The sequence below is a fragment of the Eulemur rufifrons genome, chromosome 18 (assembly GCF_041146395.1).
Source record: "Eulemur rufifrons isolate Redbay chromosome 18, OSU_ERuf_1, whole genome shotgun sequence".
Lineage (NCBI taxonomy): Eukaryota > Metazoa > Chordata > Mammalia > Primates > Lemuridae > Eulemur > Eulemur rufifrons.
Genome location: NC_091000.1, coordinates 42,057,201 through 42,079,555, shown reverse-complemented (window position 1 = coordinate 42,079,555; position 22,355 = coordinate 42,057,201). Strand labels below are relative to the sequence as shown.

Genomic DNA, 22,355 nt, shown 5'->3' with positions numbered 1-22,355 from the left:
ACCCACGTTGATGACAGGGTCTTCTTTACTCAAGTCGACCAATCCATATGTTCATCTCTTCTGAAAACACCCTCGCAGACACACCCAGAAATAGTGCTTAATAGACTCTCTGAGCGCCCCTTAGCCGAGTCAAGTTGACACGTAAAATTAACCATCATAATCTCCCCAAAGGGATCTCTGAGCCATCCACTATCCTGACTATAGGACATCGATTCTTCAAATGTAACAGGCGTAAGAACCACTTACGGAGACACTGAAGAATGCAGAGTCTCAGGCCCTATGTCCCAAACTCTGAGTTAGTTTTTCTGGGTCCCTGGAACCTGCATGTTAAGGCAACACACCAGGAGACTGTGACATAGGCAGTCCAGGTGACACTTTGTGGGAAACACAGTCGACCCAAGAGCAATAGGGACTGTACAAGTTCTGCTCCTTGAAGTTCACATGTGCTCCAATTCTATTAAGGTCTAACTTGTCCAAATCAAAAGATCAGAAGGCTTCACTTGCAACCACTGATTTTTAAAAGTAATATAAAAGCCCAAAATTTGAAATAAAAAAAAAAGGATGGGAACATTTGTATAATCCCAATTAGTGTGCATTATAATCATTCTGTAAATGATTATATAAAAATTCATTATGTTTTCAGCCAAGTGAATGATGGCACTGGTGACAGGATAATTAGGAATCTAAGTAGTCAAAACTTATGCAAACAGCTATCTGGAGTTAGTGAATAAATGCTGATCGTATTTGGGTTAAATTCTTTGTTCACAGCAAGGAGATAATACCTCCCACATCTCTTTCTTTTAGAGATTTCCAGACTCTTTCAAAGTTCAATTTACAAGCTAAGTAGCTGTCACCACCCTCTTTTCAAAAAAAACGGAAGCAGAACAAAGTAGACATGCTAGTCATGTGGGCTAAAAAAAGAAGTTTAAAAAAAATAACCTATGATTCTATGATCCTAGGAAGTAACAAGATAGATATCATTCCTTTCCTTTTCTGTGGACTCTATAGCCACTTAAAACACAAGGTCCACCACTGAACCACCCTCACCAGGGTGTGCACAGCTCTGAGATGTGGAGACATCCTGAGACTTCCTCCCTTGCCATCAAAGATGAAAAGATTCAGGCTCTTCCACAGATACCGCTAGGTAGAAAGCCACCTCTACTCTGAGCAAGTTTTGCCCAGTGAAGACAGGTGACATTCACTGGGCTATTTACCCCTGTCTAGTTTGGATCTGCTGCTCCTCTTGCCTAAAGATGACTTATCTCAGACCAGCTATTGAGTTCATTGTAAACCCAAGGAGAAGACTCTGAATTTATCCGAGATTCTTTCTAGTAATTCCAGAGACGGCCTATTTTGCAAGGAGGCTGAGACCAGAGTCCTGAGTCCTCATAGTTGCTTAGGGGAAAAAAAACAAAATACAATTTTAACTTTTTATAGTTTGGACTTTTCTTATATCTTGTTCAATGATAAGCTGGCCATGGATTCATCCAGCTTCTATCATTAATCAATATGTATTGCCTAACACTAGACTCAAATAACTGATACAAAGAGCAGATAAGAGCAACAGTGTAAAGCGTTAGCCAGACTGAACTCCTTGCCCCAGCTACATGTGGTGGGTTTGTACAGCATCAACTGAGCTAAGTCGAAACATTTCCCAGATTGCCCTTCCTAGGATAGTTTTGGGTTGGTCGGGGCCACACGAGGTGTTGTGTGTGGGATTTGGAAGGCAGACATGAAGGCGCAGACTTGTCATTTCTGCACGAGAGCTCAGAGGTGAGTGCAGGTCCCCAGCCACTGCTGCTGACCTATGAACCCCCCTTGCTGTGCCGGGCCAGTTCCACATCTCCTCCTTCTGCATCTCTGACCTCCAGGCTCGTGGTGTTTAGCCCCGCGTTGAAAGGCACCGGTTTCACCGCAAGCCACCACATCATCAAATTTGGAGGCTTGGGGGTGATAAGAGACCTACTGGGTCCAGCTAATCCTTGTGGGTTCCTGTTTGTCGTACAGCTTCAAAGTCCACGTTGAGTCTGTCAGGAGCATCCCAAGCCACACCTGAGACAGACACAGTAGCAGCATCCTGGATTTCCATGATTCATTTTTATTCTAGCCCCACACTGTATACTCACTGCCCCAAGAACCCCTCTTACCATTTCACACCTACAGTGGCTTAACTCGGCTCTGACCTAGAGCTTGTTTGCCAGCGTCAGTCGCTCTCCTGCACTTGTGTCAGAGTCTCTTGTGAAGCTGCCTGGTTGGGAAGCTCCAGCTGGGGGACCAGGACTCTGGGACTCACTCTCTTTCTGGTTCCAGCTTCTGAGAATAGGAAACACAGGGCGTACACAGTCCTAGCACCAAACACAGCCTAACGCAGAGTACACGAGAAAAAATTTGTGGAAGGGGTAAATGAACTGATGGACAAATCCTTGAGAAGTTTGTAATCTAAGGCATTTTCCTTTCTCTTGCTATCCACAGACACTAACTTACAGGTTTGACTGATTTGTCTCCTGTCCAGAGAGACATTCTAGATAACTGTTTATCCCGAAACTGGGCCAATAATTGCTTCAGCATAAAAACACAATGCATGTGGGCATTGTGGCTCAAGCACATAATCACAGCACTTTGGGAGGCCAAGGTGGGAGGATGTCTTGAGCAACATAGTGAGACCCGTCTCTACAAAAAATAAAATAAAAAATTAGACGAGTGTGGGGGCACACACCTGTAGTCCCACCTACTCGGGAGGCTGAGGGAAAAGGATCACTTGAGCCCAGGAGTTGGAGGCTGCTGTGAGCTATGGTCACCCCACTGCATTCCAGTCTGGACAACAGAGCAAGACCCTGTCTCTAAAAAATAAATAAATAAAAATGAAAAGACAATGCGGAAGGAACATATCATCGTTCACTATGTTTGCTGCTTCTTTGCCTGGCCAAGGGTGTGTTGGAAAGGAGAGGCGTCCTCCCCACTATGGCCTTCCTTTCCCATCCAAAAATCTCTCCAACAGCTGCTTTCTCACCGATCCATACAATTTGGTCACTAATAGAGGACTGCTGAGAGAATAGCCAGAGGCAGATTTCAGATAAAGAGCTTCCACCTGTGCCCTCCAAGCCATATTCAATTCCACCCCGCCCCTTCTCTTCACTCCCTACAGAGCTTTCCAGGGTGGTGGCTACTTAATGTTCACTCTCCTTTGGAAGAGGCAGAGATTGGCTTTCTGGCAGACATGGAAAAGTAAAGGCATCGCAGATGCATCATGGGAAGCAAAGGGAAGGACTCGTGCAACTTCAAAGGGACTGCATTTACCCCCTCCTTCGCCAGTGGCCCAGCTGTACTCGCCAGTCTCCTAGTGGGGGGCAGGCTGCTGTAAAAAAGGCAAAATTGAAAGCACAGTAAGACTCCCCACTTTAGTCCTTTTAGCTGGCAAACACGCTGGAAGTAGCTAGGCTACGACCGCAAGGGTTACCAGAGAAAAGGTAGGAAAATAAAATAGCAAAGGTGGCAATCTAGAAAGCCTCCCTAAGAGAGAAGGAAAAAAAAAACAACAACAACAGAATTAATACCCTCTTTTTTTTTTTTTTTTTTTTGTTAACTGGAAAATTGGGAACCAGAAAAAGAGCTGTAATTTTTAAATTGTATTTTCCCAGTAATAATTAACATGAAAAAGTCAATACCTGAGGGAGCAAAGGTAACGTTATTTTTTATTTGCGAACAGCAGAGTAGTAAGTGGGCTAGAGGGGGTTCAGCTAATTGGTCCAGGGTTATCGCTGTAATTTCTTCATCTGCTGTAAGGAGTAGTCAGCTTTTGAAGAGGGAAGAAAACATGAGGATTTTTGTATGAACCTCTATAGCATGTCACAATGGTCTGATTAATGGAGATTGGCAGTGATTTTAGGAATCTGCTTTACTGTCCATATGTCTCTTACACAGAGAATGGGAAGATGTAACAGATTCTCATCCCCATATTTCATGTGTATTTGATTATATACTTATATTTTTGAAATTATGAATTCTCATTTTTAAAACTTGTGTGCTCGTTACAGCCTTAGTGCACGTTTTGCCTGCTGCTCAAGAGGAAGCCAATGCACTGAGACAGCAGGGGCTGCAGCAGAGAAAGGGTTTAACATCACAGGCGTCATGTGAGGAGACAGGAGGAAGTTCTCAAATCCATCTCCTCAAGACTTTGGGAGAAAGGGTTTTTAAAGATAGTTTGGCAGCCTTAGGGCTAGGAAATTGGGCCTGCTGATTGGCTGGATTTGGGGTGGAACCATAGGGGTGTAGAAATTGTCTTCCAGTGCTGAGTCAGTTCCTGGGTGGGGGGGTTCCAAGACCAGTTGAGTCAGTTCCTCGGTATGGGACACTGGTCTGGCTGGCTCAGCTTAGCGACTGGAATGTGGGGCCTGGAAGATATCTCAAAAACTTGCCTTAGGTTTCACAAGGATGATGTTATCTATAGGAGTAATTAAGAAAGATAAGAATCTTTATGACTCTCAGCTATGTGACCCATGAGTAGCAATTATTGGAAAGCAAACTAGAGGACAATGGCTGGTTATAATATATTTTAACTATGCCTATACCTTGCAGAGTTCAGGCCCCAACCACAGTTCCCACCTTGTGGCCCTTTATTAATTTTATAAACAGTGGCTTCCTGTTGACTCTGTCAATCAGTCCTGCTCAGGACCCACGTTTTCTATGACTACTACACACTGATTACACCTTTCTCTGAATTTCTTTTTCAGTTAAAGGAAGCATCACCCAGCTCTGCTTTAGATGTTCAGTGTCTAAGACTATTTTCTTAGCTAGATTATAAGCTCTCTGAGGGCTAGGCCAAGCCTTATCCTTTTGCCTCCTCATCCATCAACATTGTATAGCACATGTAGTCAGCACTTCATATACTTTCTAAACAGCTATAATCATTAATCATTCTAATTGCACAAAATTCTAGGTTTTTAATCTTTTGTCAGCATTTTAACATGCATTATTCATATTTATATATAAATTATAATGCAAAGCATTGCAAAAAGTCAAATTTCTTTGTTGCAACTCTTTCTAGTAGGATAGACTATTTCTCTTTCTTTGGTCTAGCAAATCTTGAAACTTATATTACAATATGTACAGAGGCATTAAGACAGATACTCAGAAGTTGCACTGGTTTTTCTTTTTTGCTTTTCAAAAGGGACTAAGTAATACTGAATTAAATTTCATTTCTAAATGTTTTGCTGTAAACAAAATTCATTCTTTCTAAATGGAAAGTTATTAGCTTTATTTTAAAAGCTAAATTATTCCTGCAATAATGTGATGCTGTCCCACAATGTCTTCTTAGAGGTCTGGTTTTCATGAGACACTGCATTTCTCCCTTCCTTCAGTGAGGGGATTCTTTTCATAACATGCAGATACACACATTTATTCATTTATTCACAAATACTCATTGTGTGTTAGGACCCAGGCATTCCTTGCATTTGTAAATTAGTCAAGGAAGGGAAAGAGACAGAGGCAAAATAAATCTGGGACTTTCCAATTCTGCTAGTTTAGAGTCAATTAACATCTGACAATATTGTTAAATTATTTACATACTTGCAGGACTTGGAAGTCCCCAAGCTGATTTTTCCATAATTCAGTAAATGTATAATTTTATTACCATCACTGTGATGACAACACATGGGAAAAATGAAGTTGGAATTCGTACTTAAAATCTAGGAAATTCGATGGAAAGGTGGACGTAAATGATGAAATAGCCATCTGATACATTTGAAAAGACAGCATAGAAAAAAAGCATAAAACAAAGATTAGCGGTTGACAGACTGAAAGTACCTCATGGCAACACGGTGTTGCTGAACCAAACTGGGGTCCACTTACCCTGTGCAGCAAAGGCAGACGCGGAAGCCTAGAGCTGCATTGGGAGAAAGAGGCATTTTTATTGCAGGGCTCCTTGCAAGAACGGGCAGCTAATGCTTAAGACCCGAACTCCCTCATGGCTCACAAGAAAGGGTTTTTAAAGGCAGGGGTACATTTCAGGAAAGCAGAAGTTGCAGGCAAAATTGTAAACCAATACGTGGAAGTTATACAATGGTCTGGCCCAAAAAGGCAGGATATCCCAAAACAGGGGCTTGTGGGTCATAGGCGGATTCAGAGATTCTTTGATTAGCCGAAAGGGGTGTTGAGCACAAAACCTCATGCACTTTTCAAAGCTAGGTGCCTGGAACTTTCCCCAAAGGGACTCAAGATTTTCCTTTCTTTCCATGGTTGGAGGGCCCAGCAGGCCCCTAAGAGGGGGCCTTGCTCCATCTCCGTGGTTAAGTGAGTGTTTTTAAATTTGTTTCAGGAGGAATACGTCCACCAAGAGTGGGTGCCATACTAAAACAGGAACAGTTTAATCTAAAAGTGCTTTTCTCATTTTTTTCTTTTGTTAAAAAATTGTGGTAAAATAAACATAACATAGAATTTATCATTTTAACTATTTTTAAGTACGGTTCTGTGGCATTAAGTACATTCACATTGTTGTACAACCATTTCCAGAACTTTTTCATCTTGAAAAACTGAAACTCTGTGCCTACTAAATGCTAATTCTGTTTTCCCCGTCCCCCAGCCTCCAGCAACCACCATTCTACTTTCTGTTTCAATGGATTTGACTACTCTAAGAACCTCATATACGTGGTATCACGTAGTATTTGCCTTTTTGCGACTGGCTTATTTTACTTAGTGTTATGATGTCCTCAAAGTTCAACCATATCATAGCATGTGTCATAATTTCCTTCCTTTTTAAGCCTAAATAATATTCCATTGCATATTGTTATAGACTGAATTGTTTTCCCCAAAATTCATATGTTGAAGCCCTGACTCCCAATGTGACTGTATTTGGAGACCAGTCCTTTATGAGGTGATTAAAGTTAAATGAGGTCATAAGGGTGAGGCCCTAATCTGATAGAACTGAGGTCCTTTTAAGAAGAGGAAGGGGCACCAAAGTTTGCTGTCTCTGTCTGCACATGCACAGAGGAAAGGCAAGAAGGTGGCCTTCCACAAGCCAGGAAGAGAGGCCTCACCAATCACCAACCCTGACAACACCTTGATTTTAGACTTCTGGCCTTCAGAACTGTGAGAAAGTAAATTTCTGTTGTTTAAGCCATCCAGTCCATGGCATTTTGTTATGGCAGCCCTAGCAAACTGATACGTACATATACACCACATTTTGTTATTCATCCATCGATGAACACTTACTTGAGTTGCTTCTATACCTTTTGACTGTTGTGAATAATGCTGCTATGAACATGGGTGTACAAATATCTGCTCAAGTCCTCACTTTTACTTCTTTTGGGTATATATCCAGAAGTGGAATTGCTGGATCTTATGGTATTTCTCTATGTGAGTTTTTGAGGGATCGCTATACCATTTTACACAGCAAATGTACCATTTTATGTTACCACCAGCAATGCACAAGAGTTCCAATTTCTCTGTATGTCTCATTTTAAAAACATTTAAATATGATATTTTGCTTACTGCAAAGAACCTGTGACCACTGAGTAATAACTATTGACTCAGAACTGTTGACCAATATTCAAATGTGTGAAGTTAATTTGCTTTTCTGCAAGCAGTGATGCAACAATACACAATACTGCTCTTGAAGGGGAAATCCAAATAAGCAGGATTATTGGTGCCTTTTTGTATGAGCATAACTTCATCAAAAATGAATTCAACATACTGTGGTGCTAGGTTAGCTAGGGTTATTTGTGTTAAAAGACGAAACAGTCGCCACCCCTTCTCCCACAGTGCCTTCACTGTGTCTACTGAAAATACATTTTCTGGTCTTTCCTCTCTGGCTGTTTGAAAGGAATCAGATCCGATATCATCTCCAAGACCACCCCTGAACTGAACGGGGTATTTGCAATCGTGATGTTAATAGTTTTCAGCTCTGCATTTCACATATCATGTAGCTCATAAATGGAGTTCGGGAATATGTTTCTTCACACAGCCTGTAAACGCTAAGTGTTAATCCTCTGTGCTAAGTAGGTTATCTTTTAGAAATTTTTTCTTTGTAATTATTTTCTATTTTTATAAACAAACCATTTGAGGAATAATTTGTATAAGCACAAAACTAACTCAAAATTACAAAAAGCTTCAATTTTCTAGTAATGGTTTTTAGTACGGCATCACTACTCTCGAAATACCTCAATTAATCCAAGATTATGATAAAAGCTTTTAATTATGCTATACTATGTGTAAACTACCTTCTTCTGCACACATCAAAGGGATTTATATTTCAAATATTTAATCCCTGTTAAGCATTCTAACTGTTCTCTTGGAATTATTTACAGTGATTGCAGCATTTTCATTTTTTAGGCTACTTCAGCTAAAAGACACATTGAAGTAAAATTGGCAAGTGAAAGTCAGTGTTTAACTGGTACTTCCCTGGGACATTTTATTCTAGTTCCAAGCTTTAATGTTTAATAATTGATTGCGAGAGGGAAGCAGGAATTAGCTCTGTCTTATTCAACAGTTTTCTCGGTGATTTTATAGAGAAGGAAGGCATGTTATGTTTGCAGCAGGTAAAAACCTAGGAGCAAGAGAGTAAAATTAGATGACAATTTGCATTGCAAAAGATGTTAATATTTTAGAATTAGAGGCTGAAACTAATAAGGTTATAATTTAAGAGGAATAAATATGAACTTTGCACTTGGAGTTAAAAAATCAACAATCCAAGTAGAGGATAGGCGAGACATGACGTAATTGGTTGGTGTGGAGGTTACCTAACTGCAGATTTGAGATGTACCCGGAGGTTAGCACAGTTGCCAACAAAGCTGACATAATCACAGGCTGCATTAACAGAGCTCTGTGCTCAATAAACAGATGCTGCCCTGATTGGACCACATTATAGCATTATTTCTGGTTGTGCATGCCACATTTTAAGGGAGACATTAAAAAATTTAAGAGCATAAAGAGGCAGGATGGTGCACAGCCTGAGAATCGTGTTGCATGGGGAACTCGAAAGAAGTGGGGAAGCCTAATTTGCAAAAGGGCCTTGCGTGAGCCTTTCCTGGTATCTGACAGGATATCCAGTGAGACAGGGATTATTAACTAGAATTCAGAATTCAGACCAATGCGTGACTGCTGCAGATCTGCTACAGAAGGCAAATTTCAGCTCAGTGTATGGAAGAATAATTAGACCTGTCCAAAAATAGAATATGCTTCTGTTACTGGAAATATTTTGGCAGTTGGATGAACACGTGCTGTGAGAAGGAACCTACGCAGAGTGCAAGGTTGTCCCTGCTGACCTCTATAGGTTGCACCAAACCAGAGCTCCCTCAGAACATGCTGGAAACCATGTACATCTCCACCAGCACTGTGTATGCTATAACTAAATTTAGGGCTGTACTAACATGATTTCCAAACAAACAACTAGCAAAACAAGTGGATTAATATGTCCACTAATATAGCAGGGCATATATTTATTTTAGCACGGGAATTTTGCTCATGGTCTATGCTATAGAAGCCACTTGAAATCACAACCAGTAGCTTTTTACTGCCCCTTCTCAGAATCTCTCAATAGCAACGTGAAGCATGGAAGCATCTGAAGATAAAATTACCTTTCTACTCTAAGAGCAACAGCTTGGTATCCTTTGTTGATTCTCAGAACATATATTAATAAATTGCAATTTTAGAGTCTATAATTAGATACTTTGAAGAATCAGAACACCAACATTTTTGGTTTTGGTACACTAGTTAATATATATTAGAAGTTACTTGGCACTTCTGCCCCTTCAGAAACAACAATGGTATCGGGCAGGGGTTCTCAAACATCAGCATCCATCAAAATCACTTGGAGGGATAATTAAGACAGGCATTGCTAGGTCTCATTTTCAGAATTTCTGTTTTGAGGTAAGGCCTGAGATTTTGCATTTTTAGTAAGTTACCAGGTGATGCTTATGCTATTGGTCAGGGGACCACACTTTCAGAACCATTGGCATACTGAATGAATGAACACAGCGTAAGAAGCTGTGTTATAATCAGGAAATTGCTAAGTGTTTATATGAGTGGTCTGCAGGAGCCGGCTTATATCAGTACCTGCTTGAGAGAACCAATTGTTAGCATCTCTTTCCAACTTTGCATTCAGTGATGTCACATTGGTAGTTTGAAATTGGCCATGATAGAAATATTTATACCACAGAAATTGGTAAATGCTAAAACCATAGCTTTTTCTTTTCTTTTTTTCTTTTTGATTTCATTTTTGAGACATGTTTTGAGACATTGGTGTTATCATAGCTCACTGTAACCTCAAATTCCTGGACTCAAACAATCCTCATACTCAGCCTCCCAAGTAGCTGGGACTATAGGCACACGTCACCACACCTGGATAATTTTTCCATTTTTTTGTAGAGATGGGGTCTTGCCATATTGCTCAGGCTGGTCTCAAACTCCTGGCTTCCCAAAGTGCTAGGATTACAGGTGTGAGCCACCACACCTGGTCCATAGCTTTTTCTCTTGAGAGCCAGTTGCTAAACATTTACTAGTAAACCAGTGCTATAGACTCAAAGTAGAGAGAGAATATTGGATGACCAAAGGTCTAATGCAATGTTTCTCAAATTCACTTCATTCATTTTTTTAAGAGATGGGGTCTTGCTGTGTTGCCCAGGCTGTTCACTAAGTCCTAGGCTTAAGTGATCCACCCACCTTAGCCTCCCGTGTAGCTGGGACTATAGCACCTGGGCCACTCCACTCGCCCATTTATGGTTTAATGAATAGTTCCTGAGTCCTGGCTATATAACCACAGCAATATTTTTTTTTCAATTACAATATGTTGAAAAGACTTAACAAGAAATAGAATTCATGAAATAAAATGTATTCTTGGATTAAAGCAATGAAATATGGTTTCATATATTAATCATTTGCTCTAAGAAATAGTCAACATTTGATCCATTTTATAAATGAGTATTAAAATTATAACATTTAACTGTTATAATGAACACAGACCAGTGATCATTAAATTATGTACAGTACTGGTTCATCATAATCATCATGTAACACTGACTGCTTAAAATGGGCACTGTTCTAAATTCTTTACATGGATTATCTCATTTAATTCTTACAAAACTTTGTGATATAGATGTAGTTATCCCCACTTTACAGATAAAAAGCTGAGTCACAGTAACAGGTATATGATACTTATGTATCAATGTGTGTATGAAGTATCAGGCAGCCATGTGTCAGATGATCTCACATGTAATGTCTTGGAAACCTCAAATACAGCATTCTTAAAGACAGTTCACAGATAACAGCTACCTTATTATTATTATTGTTATATAGTCACTTAAATATATTTTAAATACATTTCAGAAGAAAATACTGCTAGCATCAATATTTTTACATGATAATATTAGAACACCAGCATTCTAGGGAAAACAATGTTAAACATTGCTTAATATCATTAAACCATGGTAGCCTGACCAATCCTAACTTTCCTTTTTCAACTATCCCTCTCAAAAGGAGAACCCTCAGCCCTCTTTTATGGTGGGCTGATACTAACAACGTTTGCCACTTTCTCCAATTGCTTTGCTTCTCTGAGATTGACCTACATATGTTTAACGTATTTCCAATTTGTACATTATTATTAGGTTATTGTCAGTCTCTGATTGCTCCCACTTAAATACCTCCTGTCTTTAAGCTTCTTTTGTACCTTATCACAAATAGATTGTGATCTACTTGATCACAATCAGTATGGATCCTGGGGGATTTCTATCTGTCACCTCTTAGTATTGCCTACAAGTCATCTTTTAAGCTCAGTGTTTCATTCAAAGCCATAATATGACCAAAAATGAGTATTAGGTTGAATGAAAAACTTAGAAACTCGAGATGTCAGCATGTGCAACATATCCTGTAGGGAGTGTAATCTCACCTTCACAGGGATCCAACTGTGAGCAATTAGCTATAGAAACCTGGGGGGCAGGTTTCAGGGATGAGTAACAGGTTGAATATTACATTGCATTGGCAGGGCGTGGTACGTTTACCCACAGGTTAAAGCTGCTGGCTTTTCCTATGCATAAACATGGTTGCTCAAACTAGTTTCATTTTGGTCTTGGGAATGGACCTTATGCTGCTCCTGTCTGACTCGTCAGCCAGTTATGTGCACTAAAGACCTTGCCCTAGCCAACAGACATTGCCACATGTTTTCCAGACCTTAATGAGCCACATTTACAATTATCCACCAGCTTTAAGTATCATAGAATTTCACAAGTTACTAAACTCTAGACCAGCAATGTTCAATAGAAACATAATTCAAACCACATAGATAGTTGAAAATTTCCTAGTAGCCACATTTTAAAAAATTAAAACAGGTGAAAATAACTTTAATAATATTTTTGTTTAATCCAATATATCCAAATAGTTCTCATTTTGATATGAAGTCAATATTGAAAGTTATTAACATAATGTTCTACATTGTTTTGTACTAAGTCTTTGAATCTGGTGTGTATTTTTGACTTAGAGCACATGTGTTATGTGGCTGGTGGCTATTGCATTGGAAAGTATAGCTGTAAACTTTTTAGAGCTCAGGTTAATATTATCTTGGAACACCCAAATATCCAAACACCCCTAGTTGATGGCTTTTTAACTAATTTTCTGGAAGGAGTCATTAATTAAATACTCTTGGTATTCAATACCTGGTATTGAAGCTACCAGTTCATATAATTAATAGTTAGAATTTTTAATAATAATTAATTATAGTGAAGAACTAGAAGCTTACTGTGTATAAATAAACATGAGTGAATGTATTAAAGTTGTACAAAAATAGAATAACCATGTTATATGCCATAATTTCAATTATTTATAATCAGGTGAAGTCTACCCACATCAAGCTACCTCCCAATAAAGCAAAACAAATGAAAAAGGAAATGATTTGCTGTAAACCAATTGCAATCCATAATCCAGGCTAGGAATCTAGGAATTCATAAAGTGGCATATTTAATGAAAAAAACCATAGCAAATATAGAATAGGTTTGGACAATCCCTAGTTCCTCTTCAAAATGGACTCAACTGGTGATAACTCTTAAACAATTAGTGTTCCAGTCTGATTCCTTTTTCTGTGTCTGACATTTTCTTCTCTGAAATTAGAATATTCTTGCCCCCATCAGTAATCCACAGGGCATTCTTATTTTTGGTTTTTAAGTCCTACGGAATGGTAGTTTGAGCTAGAGCTCTGACTCTCTTAGTTGAGTGTTCAGCATTTCCAGAAGCTGTGTTATCTCTAGAGAGGAGTATTTTTATGTCCACATTTATAATAAGAGGGAGATTTTAAGGTTTCTTTTGTGGAAGAAGAGTTTCTCTCCTTTTTTTTTTTAAAGTAAAATTAAATCTGATCTCCTTCATGTCTTTGGCACCATGGCACTTCCTGTGTAAAATCATTAAACATTTCTCACTACAGTAGTTTAGGGCTTTGAATTTAATCACCCCAGGCCTGGTACTGTACAGGCTACAACAGCATTAGCATAGTAGAAAGTACGGACATGAGGGAAGGCGATGGAAATAACAGAAGTGGTTAGAAGGTACATAATGTGGTAATAATAGCTATCTTCAGGCATCGGTTATGTGCCAGGTACAGGGCTAGACATGACTTACATATGCTAAATGGCAATATCTTGCTTAATTTTTACAAAAAATACACGAGGTGGTTGAATGTGGTTTTGTTTTTCAGAAAAAGTAACTGAGCCTCAGAGATAGTATTTTGAAGGAAGTTACAAGGCTATTATGAAATAGAGTTCAGATGAAGTATGGTACATTCTCTTTTCTCCACATCAAGCTGCCTCCCAATAAAGCAAAACAAATGAAAAAGGAAATGATTTGCTGTAAACCAATCGCAATCCATAAGAAATATTGAATAAAAGGTCACAATGTGAATTACACAGAGAGTGATATAAACTTGGCAGGGAGAAATAAAATGTTTCATTATTTCCCTGTATAGCAGAGAGAAGAAGGAAAAATGGAAGGAACAGTGAAAACAGTGGTTTCCTGAGGTGATCATAAATGTGCTTCCACAGAAAATGAAATTTTAGAGGCACAGAGGGAATTGAAGAAGTAGGAAGGACTGAATATACAGAAGTGATAGATATGTATGATTAAGAGACCAGAGGAGAAAAGAAAATAATTCAGGTGACCATTATAGCAGTAGCTTTCAAACTGTTCTGACTGTAGCCAACAGTAAGAAATACGTTTTACACAGGGACCTAGTTAACAAATACTCTGTGTGTGCGTGTGCGTGTGTGTATAATTTAATAATATATATATTTAGTGATATATATCATTAAAACAAAGGTGCAAGGCAATTCAGTGGAGAAAGGATAGTCATTTACAAATGGTGCTAGACTATCTAGATATCCATATATAAAAATGGAACTTCATATTATCATATATAAAAACTGACTTGAAGTGGATCATAGACATAAGTAAAACCTAAAACTATAAATATTCTAAAAGAAAACATGGGAGAAAATCTTTGTGATCTTGGGTTAGGCAAAAATTTTTAGATACGACACATAAAGTATGACCTATTAAAAAACAAATTTATAAGTTGAGCTTTGTCAAAATTAAAAACTTCTGCTCTCCATAAGATACTGCTAAGAGAACAAAAATATAAGCACATACTAGAAGAAAATATTTGCAAAGTACATATATGAGAAAGAACATGTGTTCAGAGCATATAAAGAACTCTCAAAACCCTCAATAAGAAGAAAAGTAATTAAGAAATGGGCAAAAGATTTGAAAACTTCACTAAAGAAAATATATAGCTGGCAAATAAGCAAAAGATGCTCAACAGGATTCGTCATTAGATGATACAAGTTAAAACTGCAGTGAGATACCACTATATACCTATTAGAATGCACACATTAAGAAGACCAGGTAGTGACAAAGATGTGAAAAAGTAGAATGCTCATACACTGCTGAAGGGAATGTAAAATGATACAACCATTTCTGAAGCTTTTGGAAGTTTCTTTAAAAATTAATACAGCTACCACATGATCTAACCATTCCACTCCTAGATATTTACTCAAGCGTATGTCCATATAAAGATTTACACACAAATTTCTATATTAGCTTAATTTGTGACAGGCCCCAAAATGAAAACAGCCTGAAAGTTCATCAACAGGTAAATGCATAAACTGTTGCATATCTTTACAATAGAATATTACCCAGCAATAAAAAGGAATACATTACTGGTACATGTTATAAAATATGGATGATCTCAAAATAATTATGCTTAGTATAAGAAGCTGGACAAAAGAGAGCTCATACTGTATGATACCATTTATATCAATTCTAGAAAATGCAAACTAATCTATAGTAACAGAAAGCAGAAAAGCGGTGGTCTGGGTATGGGAAAAGAGCAGCAAGTAGGAAAAGAGATTTATAAAGGTGCACTAGGAAAGTTTGGCAGTGGCAGATCTGTTCTTGATCTTAATTGTAATGATGATAAAAGGACAGGGCTGCTAGATTTAGCAAATAAAAATATAGGGTGCACAGTTACATTTGTATTTCAGATAAATGTCTTAGTATATTCTACTAAGTGAAGTATCCCCAGAATGGAAAAACAAGCACCACATGTACTCATCATCAAATTGGTTTCACTGATCATCACCTAAGAGCACATTTAGGAATAATATTAATTGGGTGTCGGGCAGATGTGGGAGGGGGAGGGGATGGGTGTATACATACATAATGAGTGCCATGCCCACCCTCTAGGGGATGGACACGCCTGAAGCTCTGATTGGGGGGTGGGGGCAAGGGCAATATACGTAACCTAAACTTTTGTACCCCCATAATATGCTGAAATAAAAAATAAATAAATGAAAATGTCTTAGTATAAGTATGTACCATGCAATGTTTGGAGGACATACTTATGCTAAAAAAAGAGTCATTGTTTATCTGAAATCCAAATTTAATTGGGCATCTTGTATTTTAGCTGACAACCTTGTTTGTGTGTACACATATGTAAAAAGATACAGATTGTACACTTTATGTGCAGTTTATTGTATGTCAGTTATACCTTAATAAAGCTATTTTTTTAAAAAAGAAAGAAATTGATGTTAGTGAAGGAAGATGAAATGACTTTCTCAAGTTCTCTATGCCAATGGCAGCAAGGCCAAGACCAAAAATCCCAATTGCCATTCTCCCTGTCCAAGTGCTCTTTCTATTATGCCAAGTTGGTGCTAAAAGAAAATGTTTGCTCACAGGGATGGAAAAATAGATCCTCAAAGTAAGAATGTTCAGATATGGACTGATAAGAAAATTTAAATTAATTTGTAAGTATTTGATCTAATGTGGCTTTATTCACCTAATATTTTACTTGTTTACAAATCTATTTATTTTAAAAGCTAAGTGCTACAGCACAATGGAATCCATTTTTGGAATGAAATAAGGGATCATTGTATTTCAATCTTCTTAATAATCTGGAAGTACAGCCAGTCCCCTGGCTAAGTAGAGAAGGGTAAAGGGTTATAAAAAGAAAACCAAAAAATGTAAAGAATACCTATCTGTTGGTTACTGCTTATTTGCTTTTTACAATTAAATATTTCTCAATAATCCAAATAGCAGGTTCACATGTTTTCCTTACAGCATACTTTTAGCCATATTCACTTGTTTATTTTATAATTTTCGAGGTTGATAAACACCACTTACGGTCTAAATTACCCTGGCCTAAATTGAAATCACTTACTGCCATCTAGAAATAGACAAGCCTTTCCTGATATACTGTTTATCCAGGGAACAGAGAAGGGAATTGCCATACGTCACCTAGGCTACAGAGTATCATTGTCATAAATTGCACTTAACTTGTCTGTAATTGTGATACTCCTTCCTAACAATGCCTACATTTAAAGTGATAAATTTGTTTTCTTTTCTCTATTTGAAGCAAAGCTGAGATTAAGTCCATGGTACCTTTTACAATCTGTATCATTACAGAGTGGAGGGTTTTGATCACCATTTCCACCCTGTGCAGTGTTAGTTGTGCTCTTCTCTCCGGATTACATCATAATTACCATGATCACTCAGAGCAGTAAAAAAGCAATGCACACCTCTCAGCTCTTTGCAGTGTGGGTAAAAGCAGGGCAATTCTTACCTAATGTTATTATTTCCAATCTGTCTGTATAATTTAATATGCCCACCCCCAAACTGTTAATCTTTAATTACACTGGAACATCTACTTTATATTTATATTTTCTCATTGGTCACTTACACAACTCTAATAAAAAGAAAACTAATTATCACAAAGTCAGAAATGGGATGGGCCCAAAGTGACACTGGCAAGGTAAAACATGATTCTCCACTGGGATCTGTTATTATACCAAAAAAAAGTGTGCTCTTTTAAGAATATGCAAAATAGTACATTTAAATGAAACACTTATTTTTGGAGTTATATAATCAATTAATTCTAACAAATAGAGAAGCTTTGTATCTAAGATATGCACGGAGAAGGTGTAAGACAAAAGACAAATATGAAAGGTTAGTAGACTATGGCTCAGGGTCCAAATCTGGCTTGTCACCTGTTTTTGTACAGCTGAAAGTGATTTTTCACTTTGTAAGTGGTTGGAAAAAATTAAAAGAAGAATAATATTTACTGCCCCGTGAAAACTGTGTTAAATTCTAATTTCAGTGTCCATAAGTTAAGTTTTATTTTAACACAGCCACACTTAATTATTAATAGTTTACATCTTGTCTAGCAATGGCAGGGTTGTGATAGAAGTGGTATATACAGTCTCCAAGCCTAAAACATTTAGTATCTGGCCCTTTACAAAAAAGTCTGCTGACCTCTGCTCTAGATCAAAGAGTCTGAATATGGAGGAACACCAGCAATTGCTCTCTCCCTTGCATTTTGTGACGATGACTTCCGACTGAGCCACTGGCTTGCCTGCGCTCCTTGCACTGTTTCAGTATAAAGCCATATCCTCGAGTATGAGTACAGATGCCACGCTAATTATAGTTTAGCAGGCGACTAAGACCAAAGGAGAGGCCAGGCACGGTGGCTTATGCTTGTAATTCCAGTGCTGTGGGAGATGGAGGCTAGAAGATCACTTGAGGCCAAGAGTTCGACACCAGCTTGGGCAACATAGGGAGTATATACCATGGAGTATTACTCAGCTATAAGAAATAATGGGGATATAGAATCTCTTATGTTCTCTTGGATAGAGTTGGAACCCATTCTACTAAGTGAAGTATCCCAAGAATGGAAAAATAAGCACCACCAAATTGGTTTCACTGATCATCACCTAAGAGCACATTCAGGAATAACATGGATCGGGTGTCGGGCAGATGTGGGTGGGGGAGGGGATGGGTGTATACATACATAATAAGTGCGATGCGCACTGTCTGGGGGATGGGCACGTTTGAACCTCTGTCTTGGGGGGTGGGGAGGCAAGGGCAATATACGTAACCTAAACTTTTGTACCCCCACAATATGCTGAAATAATAATAAAAAATAATTATAAAAAATAATAATTATAAAAAATCTTGGCTGGATGTGGTGGCACGTGCCTGTACTCACAGACACTCTGGAGGCTTGAAGTGGGAGGATTGCTTGAGCCCGGGGGTTCGAGATTACCAAAACAACAACAACAAACCAAAAAACCCAGAAAAAACAGAAAAACAGAAAAAAAAAGACCAAAGGAGAGAAAAGTAGTAAATTCAAATAATTTCATGTGATCTTAAAAGGAGATTGCAAAGCAGCAGCTAAAAGTTCCGTGTGTGTGTGTGTGTGTTTTCTGTGAGGAATGTTTTCCTTTCTGCTTTGTAACTGAAAGAGGCTAGTACATCTTTCTCCCTTTCTAGAGAGCCTCCACTTTATCTGGGTGTCTACCTTCACCTCACATGACTCAGGATTAAGTTCTGAATCATCCAGGCCAGTCATTGAAACCCCAACCTCCCTTGCTAGTGCTTGGTTTTAGGAAGAAATGAATGACTCAATTCTGGCAAATAAAATGAAAGAAAATTTTATCTGGAGTTTTCTAGGAAGGGCTTCCCTGCTGATTAAACACACACACATACCCTCTTGGACATTATAGTTTCTGACTATGAAATCTGAAACCATGATAGCCTCCTTGGGGCCTCGGGGGAACTTACCTGAAGATATATGGAGGATACAATATACATAGGTGGAAAGAACCTGCGATTCCGAAGACATCATTGAGCTACTAAATTAAACAGCCCCCAATTCTTCCTCCTTCAGAATACCTTATTGTGTGACAGAATTTTCCTTTATTATTTAATCTATTTTGCAATGGATTTCCTGTTACTTGCAGTATTCTGGTGGATTTTTATTAGTTCTACATACATAGATCTTGCTATTTTTTATGGAATTTCTACAATGGTAAGAAATCTACATGAAAGATAAGAATTTCTTATAATAAAATTGACTAGAAAAATTCCAAGCCAAAAAAAAAATGTCATTTATTAATTATCTACTTAGATTTCTCCTTCAGGTGAGATGGATATGTGGAGAGTCACCTGGTTGCAAAATTTTGTCAAGATGAATCTGTCAGCTTTATTTTCCAAGTAAAAATCTCAAGATACTTACACGATTTTCGTTTTTGGTTTTTTTTTTTTTTAGTATTTTTTAACATTGTTTATTATTAATATAAATATACTAAAGATGAGAATTGTAGGGCAATATCAACTTTTCCAAGAAGAAAATCAATTAGTTCTTTTTCAATCCCTCCTATGATCCTACTTTCTTTCTCTACTCACCAGAAACAATGTGGAATTTTATATTTTTGGATTACATCAGCAACTTTAATGATAAAGCAGTCACTCTTTTAAACAAATATTACCAAGCATTTGCTGGGTGCATTGCACTGACCAGAATTCTATGGAAGTTACAAAGCAGATGGGAGATAGTGCAAGTCCCTAAAGGGGACCAATAAGGGATTGATTGACAAGCAAAGAGACAGGACACATACTCATGAAACAGCTAGGAAACCTAAGCACACAGAGAAACATAGATCAAAGTGTATTTAAAATTTCAGTGAATAATAGTGTCTGTCATGTAGAGCAGAAAATGTTTCCTAAAGGAGGTAAGCATGGTCTTCTTGTGGTTGTACAGGAGACCAGAAAACCAGAGTGCTTGTCACAACAATCTTTGTTCATGTTGACCCAGTGCCAGGCTCACAGCAGGGTGCTACCGATGTTAGTTAAACCATTGGTTGAACTGTGCATAAGTGTCCAGTGGATTCTCTAATTCTTTGTAACTCTAAATTCCAATTTATGATTTTATGCATAATGATATCTGTTATCTTACTGACCAATAATCCTGTGAGTTTACTGGAAGCAGTAACTGCTGCTCCTAATGCAGAAGGTGTATCATTTGAGAAAAGAACTAATGTATGTAGCGAGGATGTTACTACCTGATGTGTGTTTGGCTCATTCAGAAAATTGACCAGCTGAGCCTTTCAATTCTTGCAATGGTTTAGACTGTTTGCATAATTGCATCAACTGAATTGAAATGCAACATTTAAAAATTTTCTAGTCCATGAGTCCATTCTGTGATAACTCTCAGAATCAGAGAGTCTTACTGATATTAGCAGTTGTAGTAATTAGTCTCTAACATTGTCTCCTCTCTTCTTTCCCCTATGCACAAGTCAGATGGGTCCACTCGAGTTCATTTCACAGTTTCACATTGCCCCCACCACACTCTCTCTCTTGCCGTGGATTCACTCCCCTGACAAGGCCAGCTGTTCCGCACTGCACATCTGCAACGGGCAAATTATGCCCATGTTGTCAACAGATTATCAAATATTCTTGCTGAAATACTCCTTTCTGTGTTCCACTTCATTCCTTTTGATTTATTTCCATGGTATGTTTCATTTTGGTCACTGAAGTGGAGGACTGACCTCATACGGCAATATTATAGAATGAAGTAATGTTACTGTGAACTCTCATCCTCCTCTCTGCCTCTAGCTATTAAAAATAAATGTTGTGAAAAGCAATTCTTCCTCTGACCTTAAGTGTCTTACCAAGAAGTCCATAATAGGAGGGTTTAGGCCAGGGGTGGGGAACCTTTTCATGTTGGAAGGCTGCATTAATTCAGCTGTAACCAAATAAGGTTGCATTCAAGAAACTTCAATTAGAGATACCTTAAAATGTACATTACTTTACAACAATCTAACTACTGTGTACTTAATAACTTCAAAAAATGAAAACTATTTGTTAATTTTACAGTTAACTAACCTATTAATGACTTTGTTGTGTCTGCTTTTTGTTGGAAAGCATTTGAATATTTAGTTGCAGCATGGAGGTCCTCAGTTTCAATTTCCTCTAGGTGGGTATCAGTCGTTTGTGACCTTAAAGGCATCTTGATTTGGGTCAGGTAGGAGAATGTAGATTCTCAGCAGTGAGTGGTTGAAAAACAAGAAAGCATTTTTCAGGTATGTTGCTGAAGGGGTGGGTATTCTATTACATTTTTCCATATTTCATTCCATTGGATCTTTCTTAGCATCAAACAATGACTTTAAAATGTCATCTACTGAGAGCTCAATCAATTCCATCTATAGTTCTTTAGGTGCTTTGGTGATATCAACTAGGTGAGACAGAAATGCTAATTTGAGTGTGATGTCATCATTCCTAAAGTCAGTGAATCTTTCATTGTATTCGCCAATTAATAGGTCTGTGACAGCTGCATATTCTTCAAATGATTCACATATATCATCCTGCTCATCAATGACCTTTGCTAACTGGGGAAAATATTCATCCAAAATTTCCTTTGGAAGAAGAAGTGGTTTTGAAAAAAGATAGCTTTTTTTGAAATGCTTGGCTTTTTGGCCACATATCATATATACACTTAGTTCTACCTTGCAAATAAATATTCAAGTCATTTTGATTTGACATGATATCACACAGAAATGAAATGCTTCATTCCTATAGAAATCTTCTTTTAATAATTCACATTGCTGATTTTGTTCTTCATAAAATTTAACTTTCTGCTATCACAGAGGTAAAATTTTGGCCAACACCTGTCCCTGAGATAGCCAATGCACTTTAGAATGATATGGCAAATCCACACTGAATAGCTCATTGTTCAACTTTAGCATGTTATGAAACTGACAATGCCTTGTTGTATTTGCACTAATATGGTTAACAATACTTATAACTTGTTGCAAAGTGTTACTTAAAATAGTAGTTTTAGCACAGAGATTTTGCTGATGTTTGATATAATGAAAAGAAATGAGAGTATCTGGATCTGTTAATACTTTTTTTTTATCTGTACAATAAAACTTTCATGTTTTCTTGTCATGGAAGATGCACTATCTGTACATACACTCACTAAAATTTACCAAATTAAGGCTGGCATGGTGGCTCACGCCTGTAATCCTAGTACTCTGAGAGGCTGAGGTGGGAGG

General features: G+C 37.9%; 1 protein-coding gene across 1 annotated transcript in view; it reads left to right on the top strand.

Annotated features, from left to right (window-relative positions):
• The window catches only part of SPMIP2 (sperm microtubule inner protein 2), a 79,972-nt gene that overhangs the window by 11,569 nt on the left and 46,048 nt on the right, over window positions 1-22,355 (top strand). The window contains exon 2 of the mRNA XM_069493260.1: window positions 4,035-4,130. Coding sequence (XP_069349361.1) covers window positions 4,035-4,130 — 96 coding nt within the window. The remainder of the gene's footprint in view (window positions 1-4,034; window positions 4,131-22,355) is intronic.